Here is a 12,345-nt window from a genome sequence, read left to right on the forward strand (position 1 = left end):
TCCCCCTCCCCGCAGGCCCCATCCACCCCCCCCCCTCCCCGCAGGCCCCATCCATCCCCCCCCCCCCCTCCCAGCGGGCCCCATCCATCCCCCCCCCCCCCTCCCAGCGGGGCCCCATCCATCCCCCCCCCCCTCCCAGCGGGCCCACATCCATCCCCCCCCCCTCCCAGCGGGCCCCATCCATCCCCCCCCCTCCCAGCGGGCCCCATCCGGTCCCCCCCCCCTCCCCGCGGTCCCCATCCGGTCCCCCCCCCCTCCCCCGCGGTCCCCATCCGTCCCCCCCCCCCTCCCCGCGGTCCCCATCCGGTCCCCCCCCCCCTCCCCGCGGTCCCCATCCGGTCCCCCCCCCCTCCCCGCGGTCCCCATCCGGTCCCCTCCCCGCGGTCCCCATCCGGTCTCCCCGCGGTCCCCATCCGGTCCCCCCCCCTCCCCGCGGTCCCCATCCGGTCCCCTCCCTCCCCGCGGGCCCCGTCCATCGTCCCCCCCCCTCCCCCGCGGGGCCCCGTCCATCGTCCCCCGCGGGCCCCGTCCATCGTCCCCCCCGCGGGCCCCGTCCATCGTCCCCCCCGCGGGCCCCGTCCATCGTCCCCCCCGCGGGCCCCGTCCATCGTCCCCCCGCGGGCCCCGTCCATCGTCCCCCCCGCGGGCCCCGTCCATCGTCCCCCCGCGGGCCCCGTCCATCGTCCCCCCGCGGGCCCCGTCCATCGTCCCCCCGCGGGCCCCGTCCATCGTCCCCCCGCGGGCCCCGTCCATCGTCCCCCCGCGGGCCCCGTCCATCGTCCCCCCGCGGGCCCCGTCCATCGTCCCCCCGCGGGCCCCGTCCATCGTCCCCCCGCGGGCCCCGTCCATCGCCCCCCCCGCGGGCCCCGTCCATCGTCCCCCCGCGGGCCCCGTCCATCGTCCCCCCGCGGGCCCCGTCCATCGTCCCCCCGCGGGCCCCGTCCATCGTCCCCCCGCGGGCCCCGTCCATCGTCCCCCCGCGGGCCCCGTCCATCGTCCCCCCGCGGGCCCCGTCCATCGTCCCCCCGCGGGCCCCGTCCATCGTCCCCCCCGCGGGCCCCGTCCATCGTCCCCCCGCGGGCCCCGTCCATCGTCCCCCCGCGGGCCCCGTCCATCGTCCCCCCGCGGGCCCCGTCCATCGTCCCCCCCCTCCCGCGGGCCCCGTCCATCGTCCCCCCCTCCCCGCGGGCCCCGTCCATCGTCCCCCCCCCTCCGCGGGCCCCGTCCATCGTCCCCCCCCTCCCCGCGGGCCCCGTCCATCGTCCCCCCCCCTCCCCGCGGGCCCCGTCCATCGTCCCCCCCCTCCCCGCGGGCCCCGTCCATCGTCCCCCCCCTCCCCGCGGGCCCCGTCCATCGTCCCCCCCCTCCCCGCGGGCCCCGTCCATCGTCCCCCCCCTCCCCGCGGGCCCCGTCCATCGTCCCCCCCCTCCCCGCGGGCCCCGTCCATCGTCCCCCCCCTCCCCGCGGGCCCCGTCCATCGTCCCCCCCCCTCCCCGCGGGCCCCGTCCATCGTCCCCCCCCTCCCCGCGGGCCCCGTCCATCGTCCCCCCCCTCCCCCGCGGGCCCCGTCCATCGTCCCCCCCCTCCCCGCGGGCCCCGTCCATCGTCCCCCCCCTCCCCGCGGGCCCCGTCCATCGTCCCCCCCCTCCCCGCGGGCCCCGTCGATCCCGCCCCCCCATCCCCGCGGGCCCCGTCGATCCCGCCCTCCCCATCCCCGCGGGCCCCGTCGATCCCCCCCCGGTGGGCCCCCATCCCCCCCCCCCCCCCCGGTGGGCCCCCATCCATCCCCCCCCCCCCCGGTGGGCCCCCATCCATCCCCCCCCCCGGTGGGCCCCCATCCATCCATCCCCCCCCCCCCCCCCGGCGGGCCCCCATCCATCCCCCCCCCCCCCCGGTGGGCCCCCATCCATCCCTCCCCCCCCCCCGGTGGGCCCCCATCCATCCCCCCCCCCCCCCCCCCGGTGGGCCCCCATCCATCCCCCCCCCCCCCCCGGTGGGCCCCCATCCTCCCCCCCCCCCCGGTGGGCCCCCATCCATTCCCCCCCCCCCCGTGGGCCCCCATCCATTCTTCCCCCCCCCCCCCCCGTGGGCCCCCATCCATTCCCCCCCCCCCCTGGTGGGCCCCCATCCATCCCCCCCTCCCCCGGTGGACCCCCATCCATCCCCCCCCCCCCCTTGGTGGGCCCCCATCCATCCCCCCCCCCCGGTGGGCCCCCATCCATCCATCCCCCCCCCCCCCCCCCCGGTGGGCCCCCATCCATCCATCCCCCCCGGTGGGCCCCCATCCATTCCCCCCCCCCCCTGTTTTTAAAATTGATTATTTACATTTATTTATTTTAGCCCAATTAAATAATTCTAGATAAGTCCATTTGTGTTTTATTTTTCTTTTGTAACTAAGATATTTATTTTTGGTTTCTTTCAGGTAGAACCATGTCTGAAAGAAAAGCTGTCATTAAGAATGCTGACATGTCTGAAGACATGCAGCAGGAAGCTGTGGAGTGTGCTACCCAGGCACTAGAGAAGTACAACATTGAGAAAGACATAGCAGCTTACATCAAGAAGGTGAGATCATTGCTACTTAAGAAGTTAGAGTACACTTTAGGCTAACTGGGTGGGATCTAATGTTACTGAGAGCTAGCCTTCTGGTATGGCCTGCAGAAGTGCCCTGTTCATGCTTTGCAGTCAGAACCCTTCACATATCATCTGACCGGGAAACTGGGGTAGTGACAATGGGGATATCAGACTGCAAAATCAGTTGGCTGATTGCAGCCTAACATACTGTAATTGAGTTTGGAGTAACACTTAAGTCTGTGTCATAAACTAAACCGTTCAATGATGTTACAATGCTGATTATAGATTCTAACCTGTAACTGAAATTTTTAAAGACAAAATAAGGATTTCTGTTTTCCAGATTTGGTTTTACTTTCCCTATTGTGGGTTACTTTTTATAGCATTTGAACAGAGACAGCAAAGTTTATACATTTGACTTGCCACTGAGTAGGGTGGTAATATTGAGATCATGAGAACAATAATGTTGATTAATTAAGTAACCTGAAGCATGCTTATTATAATAGAACCCCACCAAGTAACTGTGAACCTGTACAAATTTTGATTTGCAATACATTTGAATGAGACTAGTGTATTTTTTTAATCCCATTATTTGATTCTATATAATGCTCACCAATGATTGTGGTAGAACTTCATTATTTGAAAGGATATACACTGTCAGCATACAGCAATACATTTATTGTGCATATCTCCTGTTTTTTAGAAAATGTTTTATGGTCCATGAAAGTAACTTAAGACTGTGCATTGTGATCCCATACTAGTTGAAATATCTATTACCATCATTGAGTTCTGGTTAAAAGTATTGTATGGTGCATACAAGTTTCAAAAACAAAGCTTTAAGTCGTTCTATTTATAGGACTTGAAGTAGCTGAAGAAAAGCATGCTTTGTCATATTTATTCCCACTGGTATTTCTCCAGATATTAAATAGAATATTGCCTGTAATGTGTGAAATAAATAGAGTACAACAGATCCCTGGATTTCCAAATGTGCTATATATTTCAAAAGTAAACTGCATCGACTTGTGTGCTTCCAAACAGTAACACAACTCAGGGTTAAATTACTGCAGCTTCACTATCATGGTTTGGGTTATTATCTGAACCTCATTGTTACTGCCTTGTAAGCCCCCTTCAATCTGTGTGATGGTTTGTAACCATTAGTAGCTGTTTATTGTTGAGTTTATTTAAAAAATTAGGAAGATGTTGTAATTTATTTTATAGAATCATACAGCACAGAAACAAGCCATTCACCCCACCAAGTCTATGCCAGTGTTTTTATCCACGACAAGCCACACACTCTAATTCCGCTCTCCTGCTCACTCCCTATCCCCTTCAATATTCTTCTTTTCCAAGCAACTATCTAACTCCCTATTAAAAGAATTTGCGGGGCCTCCTTCAACAACAGTTTGCAGAGAATTCTACAGTTTAACAACCCTCTACACATTTTTTCTAACCTCACCATTAATCCTTTTTATGATTTGTCTTAGTTTTCTGGCCTCTTGTTGCCATCTTGTCAACCAGTGGAAACAATCCATTCCTATTTACTTTATCATACCCATTAATAATCTTGACTTTTATCATGTCATACCTGGTAAAATCCTAGTGAATCTACAGTGAACCTTTTCCATTCTTATGTTTTTATAATGGGTTCTCAACACCACACACAATAATCTAACAGTGGCCTAACAAAGATCTTGTAAAAGTTCAGCTTTACCTCTTTGCTCTTGTATTCTGTGCCTCCTAGATACAGAACTATAAAATCTGTGTGCCCTTTTTATGGCCTTTGTATCCACATAGCACGGTCCTTTTGCTTCTCCATTCCATCTAAATCTTGCCATTTAAGGTGTATTCCCTTTCCCTATTCTTGCCTCCGCAGTATATTTATTCACTTTTTTTGCATTTTGAACTTCAGCTGACAACTGTCTGTCATCCTGTTGTACATCACAGTTTGTCATACCCCAGTTGGTGTCATCAGCAAATTTTGATATAGTTGCTTTAATTCATGCATCCAGATACTTGGAAGTGCTTTTTGCAAGTGAAAAGTCTCCAAGTTTCAGTTATTACATATTGAAATCTGTGATTTAGCTGTTTTCTGATTGGATGTTAGTCCCTCACTTACCCTTGGAACATTTTGAATTTCAAAAAGGGGATAGTTCAGTTAATTCAGGCATTCCACATTTCTATCCTCCAGCATAAAACTTTTTGTTCATTCACCATGACATATATTGTATGCTTTTCCAATCATAACAGTAGGCCCATTGAGGAAACCCATGTGTTTTTCTTGAAAAGGGAACATTTTTTAAAAGCTCCATAGATTGTATGTAATTTTAAAAATATGGTTTGTTGGAGCTGATTGCTTCATGATTATTATTGGTGTCACATTATGCTGTTTGTGTAATATTTTATGTAATAATATATGGTGGTGACCAGAAGAGATTCTGAATATATATCTAGATGTGAATTTTTTTAGAAACTAGTAATGCTAAATCTCAACATAATCTAAATTCTTCACATTCCTAACTATCTAGCATTGTGTTGCATCATAAGATTATAATAACTCAGATCCAGTAACTAGAAAAATTATTGGACCCATAGTAAGGAATAATTACCAGAAAATGTGGGAGTAATTATTATGCATGTCCATGTCATTTTTATTTTGTTCTGTTTTGGGACTGTCTTCTTCATCTACCATTTTCTGACCAAGGATGTGTGAAGGCAATCTGCTCCTACTTATTTTCCAATTCTGCTCAAACTGGTTGCTACCTGGTGTGTAAGGGCAGTAGAGATTTACTCAACATCAATTTTTTGAGATGGGATACTTGTGTAAGAGAGAACCATTTTCCTATTGCTTATGGCCCTGCATGCTCCCATGGGACACTCTTAATGAATGTTTAAACAGATATAACTGTAATGCATCTAACATTAGAAATATGAGTTTGTTCATAAAAAAGGTTTTCCAACACACACTCTTGTTTTTTCTGTTTTGCAGGAATTTGACAAAAAGTACAACCCCACATGGCATTGTATTGTCGGTAGAAACTTTGGCAGCTATGTGACTCATGAAACTAAACACTTCATCTATTTCTACCTGGGCCAGGTGGCCATCCTCCTTTTTAAATCTGGCTGAAGAGGCTGAACTAATGGGTTCCAAATGCAGTTGATCCAAGTAAAAGACTACTTAATTAAAAAAACAGTACCTTCTGTTTTGACTAATCTACAAAAGGAAACATGAGGAAGAATATGCCCAGCGTAACTTCCATTGTGGTGGACCCAAATTTTCAAGCTGCTTTTGTTTTGTTTTTTCAACTCCTCCTACAAAGGGTCACTGATATGTTTTCTAGTGACTTGTATTTATTTTTTTGTCTTAATTTTCCAACCTTTCCAATTCAATAAACAAGTTTTGATACCGTTTTGTTTGTCTGTTCTGTGTGTGTGTGTGTATGTAGGTTGTAGGTTTGTGTTCTGCTGGCTGGTTTATTTGAATGTCTTCCAGTAAGTTTAGTCCATTCTAGGTTTTCTTTAGGAGTCAGAGGGAGGAATAGTGGTCACAAGCAGGCTGAGCACAGATTGCCAATGAGATGTGATCTTCAGTGATGACCCATGAATGAAAAATAGAGGTCACTGCCCTGGCATTGTTGCTATAGTTTAGCAAATCATTTTAAATTTGTTGTGTACCTTGCAATGTGGGGCATATCGTTTCTCCAACATGAAGTTTGGATATGAAGAATATTAGAACCACTTAAAATGGCTATACCTCTTATTTCTATTTTTGTGTTGTATAGATCACCTCAAGCTATTGCCTGTATAAACCTGAAACTTGTGGTTTGTGATTATGGATTTCAGTATGTTCTGGGGCTTCTGCCCTTGTGTACTTTTGCCACTGAGGCTATTATTCACCATAAATGTGTTGCCAGCTGAACAAAAGTATTTTAATTTAGTTAGAAGTAATTTATGTAATCCTTATTTCATTTGAGTCAACATTGTTTCAAGTTGGTACAAATCCAGAACAAGCTGTACATTTAGCACAGTTTGTTTCAGTTGCATAGGTGGTGTACAGAGGTATACAGTCTACTCACTGTGACGCTAGGGAGAGAAGTCCTCGCCACTTTCCTCCTCTTTCCCCCCCTTCACTTTGTACCTGGTATTAACACTTTGCACCTACACAAAAAGATCAGGCTGCTGCTCCACCAGTTTGCTATTTCTATTTTCCCCACCATTCTGCTGGGTTTGAGTGAAACTGACCATTATTAGTGTTGATGTGGAGATGCCGGTGATGGACTGGGGTTGACAATTGTAAACAATTTTACAACACCAAGTTATAGTCCAGCAATTTTATTTTAAATTCACAAGCTTTCGGAGAAAAAGGAGAAAATCTCCGAAAGCTTGTGAATTTAAAATAAAATTGCTGGACTATAACTTGGTGTTGTAAAATTGTTTACAATTATTAGTGTGGTCTGTTTTGTACTTTAGTTCAAGGCCACTGTGAATTGGATAGATTGCTCTCAATCCCATTTTTCTCTTCGGCCCCTTTTATTTTGGTCAGTGGGTATCTTAACATGGAAACACATTCAGGCTCACTGTTGCAATGGTAATGAGGCATGATGAGGTGTTTCTGGCCTTACACCTCACTTTCTTCATCAACCAACCATTGGATACCCTAACAGAAAGGCATCTGAAGAAACCTGGTGGTGGTCCTCAGGGCAGCTGCAAGATTAAAATCAGAGCCATGTGAGTCAATCACACAGTAACCTGAAGGGTCTTATGCTGGTGGGCAGGAGAACAGCTGCAGGCCTCTTAGGTCCATAGTTGCACTAGAGGAAAAACCTACCCTATCTTTGAATCTTCAAATCAAGATACTGAGAGATCCTCAGTTTTTGTTTGCCTGATTTCGACAGTGAACTCTCCCATTAGGGCCATACTTATCTTAGTCCACAGAACTTAGGCAACGAGTTAAAATCATACAAACCTACCAGCACAGAGTACTCGTAAACTTCCTGCTGCTTGTCTAACCAAAACAACCATGTCCCTATTGGGCAATTAAACTCTGAAAACAAAGTTAGCCTCTCTGCCTGGCCTAGGGAAGGGAAATATATCTTCATTGCTATCCAGTAACTCCTGCTGGAAAGCATAAACGTGTGGATGATGGGTGAGGACAGGATTGGGTTTTATTGTGAAGTCTACTATGGTTCAATAACCTGCTGACATTGTTATCTAACTTGCATGTAGAACAGGCACTTGGATGCGCTACATTAACTTGCCTTTGTGCATTTACTATGTTAAATGGCCTGAGCCATTTCATAGGCCAAAATGGACCAGAAACAGTAACCAAAGAATTAAGGGAGGTGACCTAAGGATGGTCTGAAAAGGTATCTTTTGAGGAGGCTTTTAAAGGTGGGGCCAGGTATCCCACTGATGGTGGAATGGAGGAGGGGGAAGCCAGATCAGAAGAGTGGAGGGTTACAGAAGTAGACATGATGTGGAGATGCCGGTGATGGACACGGGTGGACAAATGCAAGGAATCTTACAACACCAGGTTATAGTCCAACAATTTTATTTTAAAATCACAAGCTTTCGGAGATTATCTCCTTCGTCAGGTGAGTAGTGGGTAGTACTCACCTGACGAAGGAGATAATCTCCGAAAGCTTGTGATTTTAAAATAAAACTGTTGGACTATAACCTGGTGTTGTAAGATTCCTTACATTTACAGAAGTAGAGCCTGCAGCTGATGATGGTGTGGATAAATCAGGTGTGATGTTGCAGAAGTAGAAATAGGCCCAACTGTATCACAAATAAGTTATCAGTTAATTATTAGTCACAATATTTTTTGTTTTCCCATTGAAATCTTAGAACCAACCATCTGCTACTAACAGAACACTTCATGAACCTTCTAAAAGATAAATCGTTGTGTAACATCTGTGATTCTATTATTTTTTGTAGCATCTCCATTGCCATCATCACTATCTTTTTATGCAGCTTCAAAAAATTCTGAATAAAATGCATCACTACATTCACATGCGCACACAAAAGTAGCCTATTCATACTGTGACATTTGCTGTCCAGTTCTTCTGAATGTAAAAGTGGTAGAGTTACATTTCACTTACAGTGTAACATAAGCTCCAGTCTATTTAGATAGTTGTCTTTCTTTTGTTACGAAGGGCAATAGAAAAGCTTGGCAGGAGAAAATCACATCCATCTTGGAACAGGATATATTGTAAGGCTGAAATATCATTGTTGATAGCACACACATTATAAGTGTCAAATTTCTGAAAGAAAAAAATGATTTGAATGCACATTTCTTCAAAGCTATCTACAACCCACAAAATACACTGCTGTAGTAGCATTAACTGCTATTTTAAAGATACACTAAAGTAATTAAAATGACCTGTTTAGCTAAGGATACCTCTCAATACATTATAAGGCCACAATCAAGGGATTCAGGTGATGATGTAAAGTACAACAGCATAGTTCATCTGGACCTCAAGATTTGATCACAAAGGTGAGTACCGATAAAGGAAGCTATTCAGCCTATCAAGCTGCCACAGAAATTGCCCATCAAAGCATCTAATTTACTCCTTGAATGATTTCAAAGCATTTGCCTCCACTACCCTACTTAGAAGATTACTGAAGAAGTGCTGCCTGACATAATCATGAACTGCGTCAAAAGCAAAATATTGCGGATGCTGGAAGTTCTATAGTCAGTCCATGCAACATCTTCCAGTTCTGACGAAAGGTGTTTGACCTGAAACGTTAACTCTATTTCTTTCTCCACAGATGCTGCCTGACTTGCTGAGCTTCTCCTGCATTTTCTGTTTTTATAATCGTGAACTGGCCTTTTACAAGTTTGTACCTATGTTCACTTATCTTGTGGTTTAACTTAAATAAGAGATTGGGTCCCCAGTCCCTGTTGGAGAGTCACGCCAGTGTGGAAGAGGTGGCCAGTGAGCTGCTTTTATCCTCTTCCCTCCCATCCATATCCTCTCAGTCTTTTCCCACCCCTCCCTGCTGCTCTTATCTCTCCCATCTCTCATTCTTTAACCCTTTCCTGCCCCCCCTCCTCTCTATCTGCCCCTCCTATTTGCCTCCTCCCTACCATTGGTTCTATTATCCCCCAACCTCTTACTCTGCTTGATCTTAAAAATTAAAATTGGTCTTCCCTACCTGCTCTGTGTGCACTTCCTGTCAATGCCAATTGACTTCCTGTTGCAGCATTTTTTGTGTTGACTTTTGCCCACATTTACGGCCAACATAAAAGGGAATCCAAAAGTCTTCTACAGGCATGTAAACAGTAAACGGGTAGTAAGAGGAGGTGTGGAGCCAATTAGGGACCATAAAGGAGATCTACTCATGGAGGCAGAGGGGGTGGCTGAGTACTGAGTACTTTGCATCCATCTTTACCAAGGAAGAAGATGCTGCCAGAGTTTCAGTAAAGGAAGATATAGTTGAGATGCTGAGATACTAAAAATTGCTAAAGAGGTACTTGAAAGGCTAGTTGTACTTAAAGTAGATAAGTCACCTGGTCCAGATGGGATACATCCTAGGTTGCTGAGGGAAGTAAGGGTGGAAGTTGCGGAGATACTGGCCATAATCTTCCAAACATCCGTAGATACGGGGGTGGTGCCAGACAACTGGAGAATTGCAAATGTTACACCCTTGTTCAAAAAAGGGTGTAAGGATAAACCCAGCAACTATAGGCCAGTCAGTTTAACCTCAGTGATGGGGAAACTTTTAGAAACGATAATCCGGGACAGAATTAACAGTCACTTGGACAAGTGTGGATTGTTTAGGGAAAGCCAGCACAGATTTGTTAAAGGCAAATTGTCTTTAACTAACCTGCTAGAGTTTTTTGATGAGGTAACAGAGAGGTTGGATTAGGGTAGTGCAGTTGATGTGGTGTATATGGTGTATAAGGCGTTTGATAAAGTGCCACATGGTAAGCTTATCATCAAGATTGCGGCCCAAGGAATAAAGGGGGCAGTAGCAACATGGATACAGAATTGGCTAAGTGACAGGAAACAAAGAGTAGTGGTGAACGGTTGTTTTCGGATTGGAGGGAGGTATACAGTGGTGTTCCCCAGGGATCAGTGCTGGGACCACTGCTTTTCTTGATATATATTAATGACTTGGACATGGGTGTACAGGGCACAATTTCAAAATTTGCAGATGACACAAAACTTGGAAGGATAGTGATAGACTTCAAGAGACAGGCTGGTGGCATGGGCGGACACGTGGCAGATGAAATTTAAAGCAGAAAAATGTGAAATGATACATTTCGGTAGGAAGAACGAGGAGGGGCAATATAAACTAGAGAGCACAACTCTAAAAGGAGTACAGGAACAGAGAGGTCTGGGGGTATATGTAAACAAATTGTTGAAAGTGGCAGGGCAGGTTGAGAAAGCGGTTAAAAAAGCATAAGGGATCCTGGGCTTTATAAATAGAGGCTTAAAGTACAAAAGTATGGAAGTCATGATGAACCTTTATAAAACTGGTTCGGCCACAACTGGAGTATTGTGTCCAGTTCTGGGCACCGCACTTTAGGAAAGATGTGAAGGCCTTAGAGAGGGTGCAGAAGAGATTTACTAGAATGATTCCAGGGATGAGGTACTTTAGTTACGTGGATAGACTGGAGAAGCTGGGGTTGTTCTCCTTGGAACAGAGGAGATTGAGAGGAGATTTGATAGAGGTATTCAAAATCATGAAGGGTCTAGACAGAGTAGATAGAGAGAAACTGTTCCCATTGGCAGAAGGGTCAAGAACCAGAGGACATAGATTTAAGGTGATTGGCAAAAGAACCAAAGGTGACATGAAGAAAACCTTTTTTACACAGCGAGTGGTTAGGATCTAGAATGCACTGCCCAAGGGGGTGGTGGAGGCAGATTCAATCATGGACTTCAAAAGGGAACTGGATAAGCACTTGAAAGAAAAAAAATTGCAGGACTACAGGGATCGGGCTGGGGAGTGGGACTAGCTGGACTGCTCTTGCATAGAGCCGGTGCAGACTCGATGGGCCGAATGGCCTCCTTCCATGCTGTAACCTTTCTATGATTCTATGATTCATAATGTGGTCTCCCTATGTAAACTTGTCACACTAATTACACAATCTGGCCATTTCTGAACTGTGTTGCTGTGCTTATTCACTATCTTGTTTGTTCAAACTGTTTCCCTTAAAGCAAGTGAATTTAAAACTCATTATGCAAGTTTCATACTTAAGGGGTTCTTTTTGTTCTTAAAAGTTATGCATTTTAATGCCCTCTAGCTTTTCTTCTCTTTCCCCCTTGCTGTTTCACCTGATTGTCACAACTCCTGCTTGGCCCCAATCTACCTTCTCACCTACTCTTTCATTGCATAAGCACCTGTTAATTTAAAAATTAGCATTCATGCTATGGAGCAACAGGTGGTCCAGTTCTATATAGCCGAATAGATGGCCTATCTATGTACAGCAGAAACAACCGATAAGGTTTTAGCTGCGAGGGAGCCACATAGAAAGATGCTCCAGGGAGTGGGGTAGCTGTTACCGTGGCAGTTGCTCCCAGCCATTTCTGCATTTTACAGCGACAACCGGTAATGCCACAAAGAAAGAAACTCCGCAGACCAGGATGTCTGCAGCTGATATTACAACTGCAGATCACGAATGGACATCGCTTCTCCATAAACACAATGTAAGGACGTTAGTAAATCTAGAAATGAGAGATTCTCATTTAAAATCCAGTATCAAACTAAAGACTCCACTTTACGTAGCCAGGAACTTAAGCAACTCTGATCCATATTGGTTCAAGGGGTACC

At 47.3% G+C, this 12,345-nt stretch overlaps 1 protein-coding gene across 1 annotated transcript in view; it reads left to right on the top strand.

Annotated features, from left to right (window-relative positions):
• Positions 1-5,976, top strand: part of LOC137342037 (dynein light chain 2, cytoplasmic-like) — a 7,063-nt gene extending 1,087 nt beyond the window's left edge. Inside the window, exons 2-3 of the mRNA XM_068005645.1 lie at positions 2,423-2,562; positions 5,555-5,976. Coding sequence (XP_067861746.1) covers positions 2,431-2,562; positions 5,555-5,692 — 270 coding nt within the window. The 5' untranslated portion in view covers positions 2,423-2,430 and the 3' untranslated portion in view covers positions 5,693-5,976. The remainder of the gene's footprint in view (positions 1-2,422; positions 2,563-5,554) is intronic.
• The last annotated feature ends 6,369 nt before the right edge of the window (positions 5,977-12,345 follow it).

Source organism: Heptranchias perlo, chromosome 25, assembly GCF_035084215.1.
Source record: "Heptranchias perlo isolate sHepPer1 chromosome 25, sHepPer1.hap1, whole genome shotgun sequence".
Lineage (NCBI taxonomy): Eukaryota > Metazoa > Chordata > Chondrichthyes > Hexanchiformes > Hexanchidae > Heptranchias > Heptranchias perlo.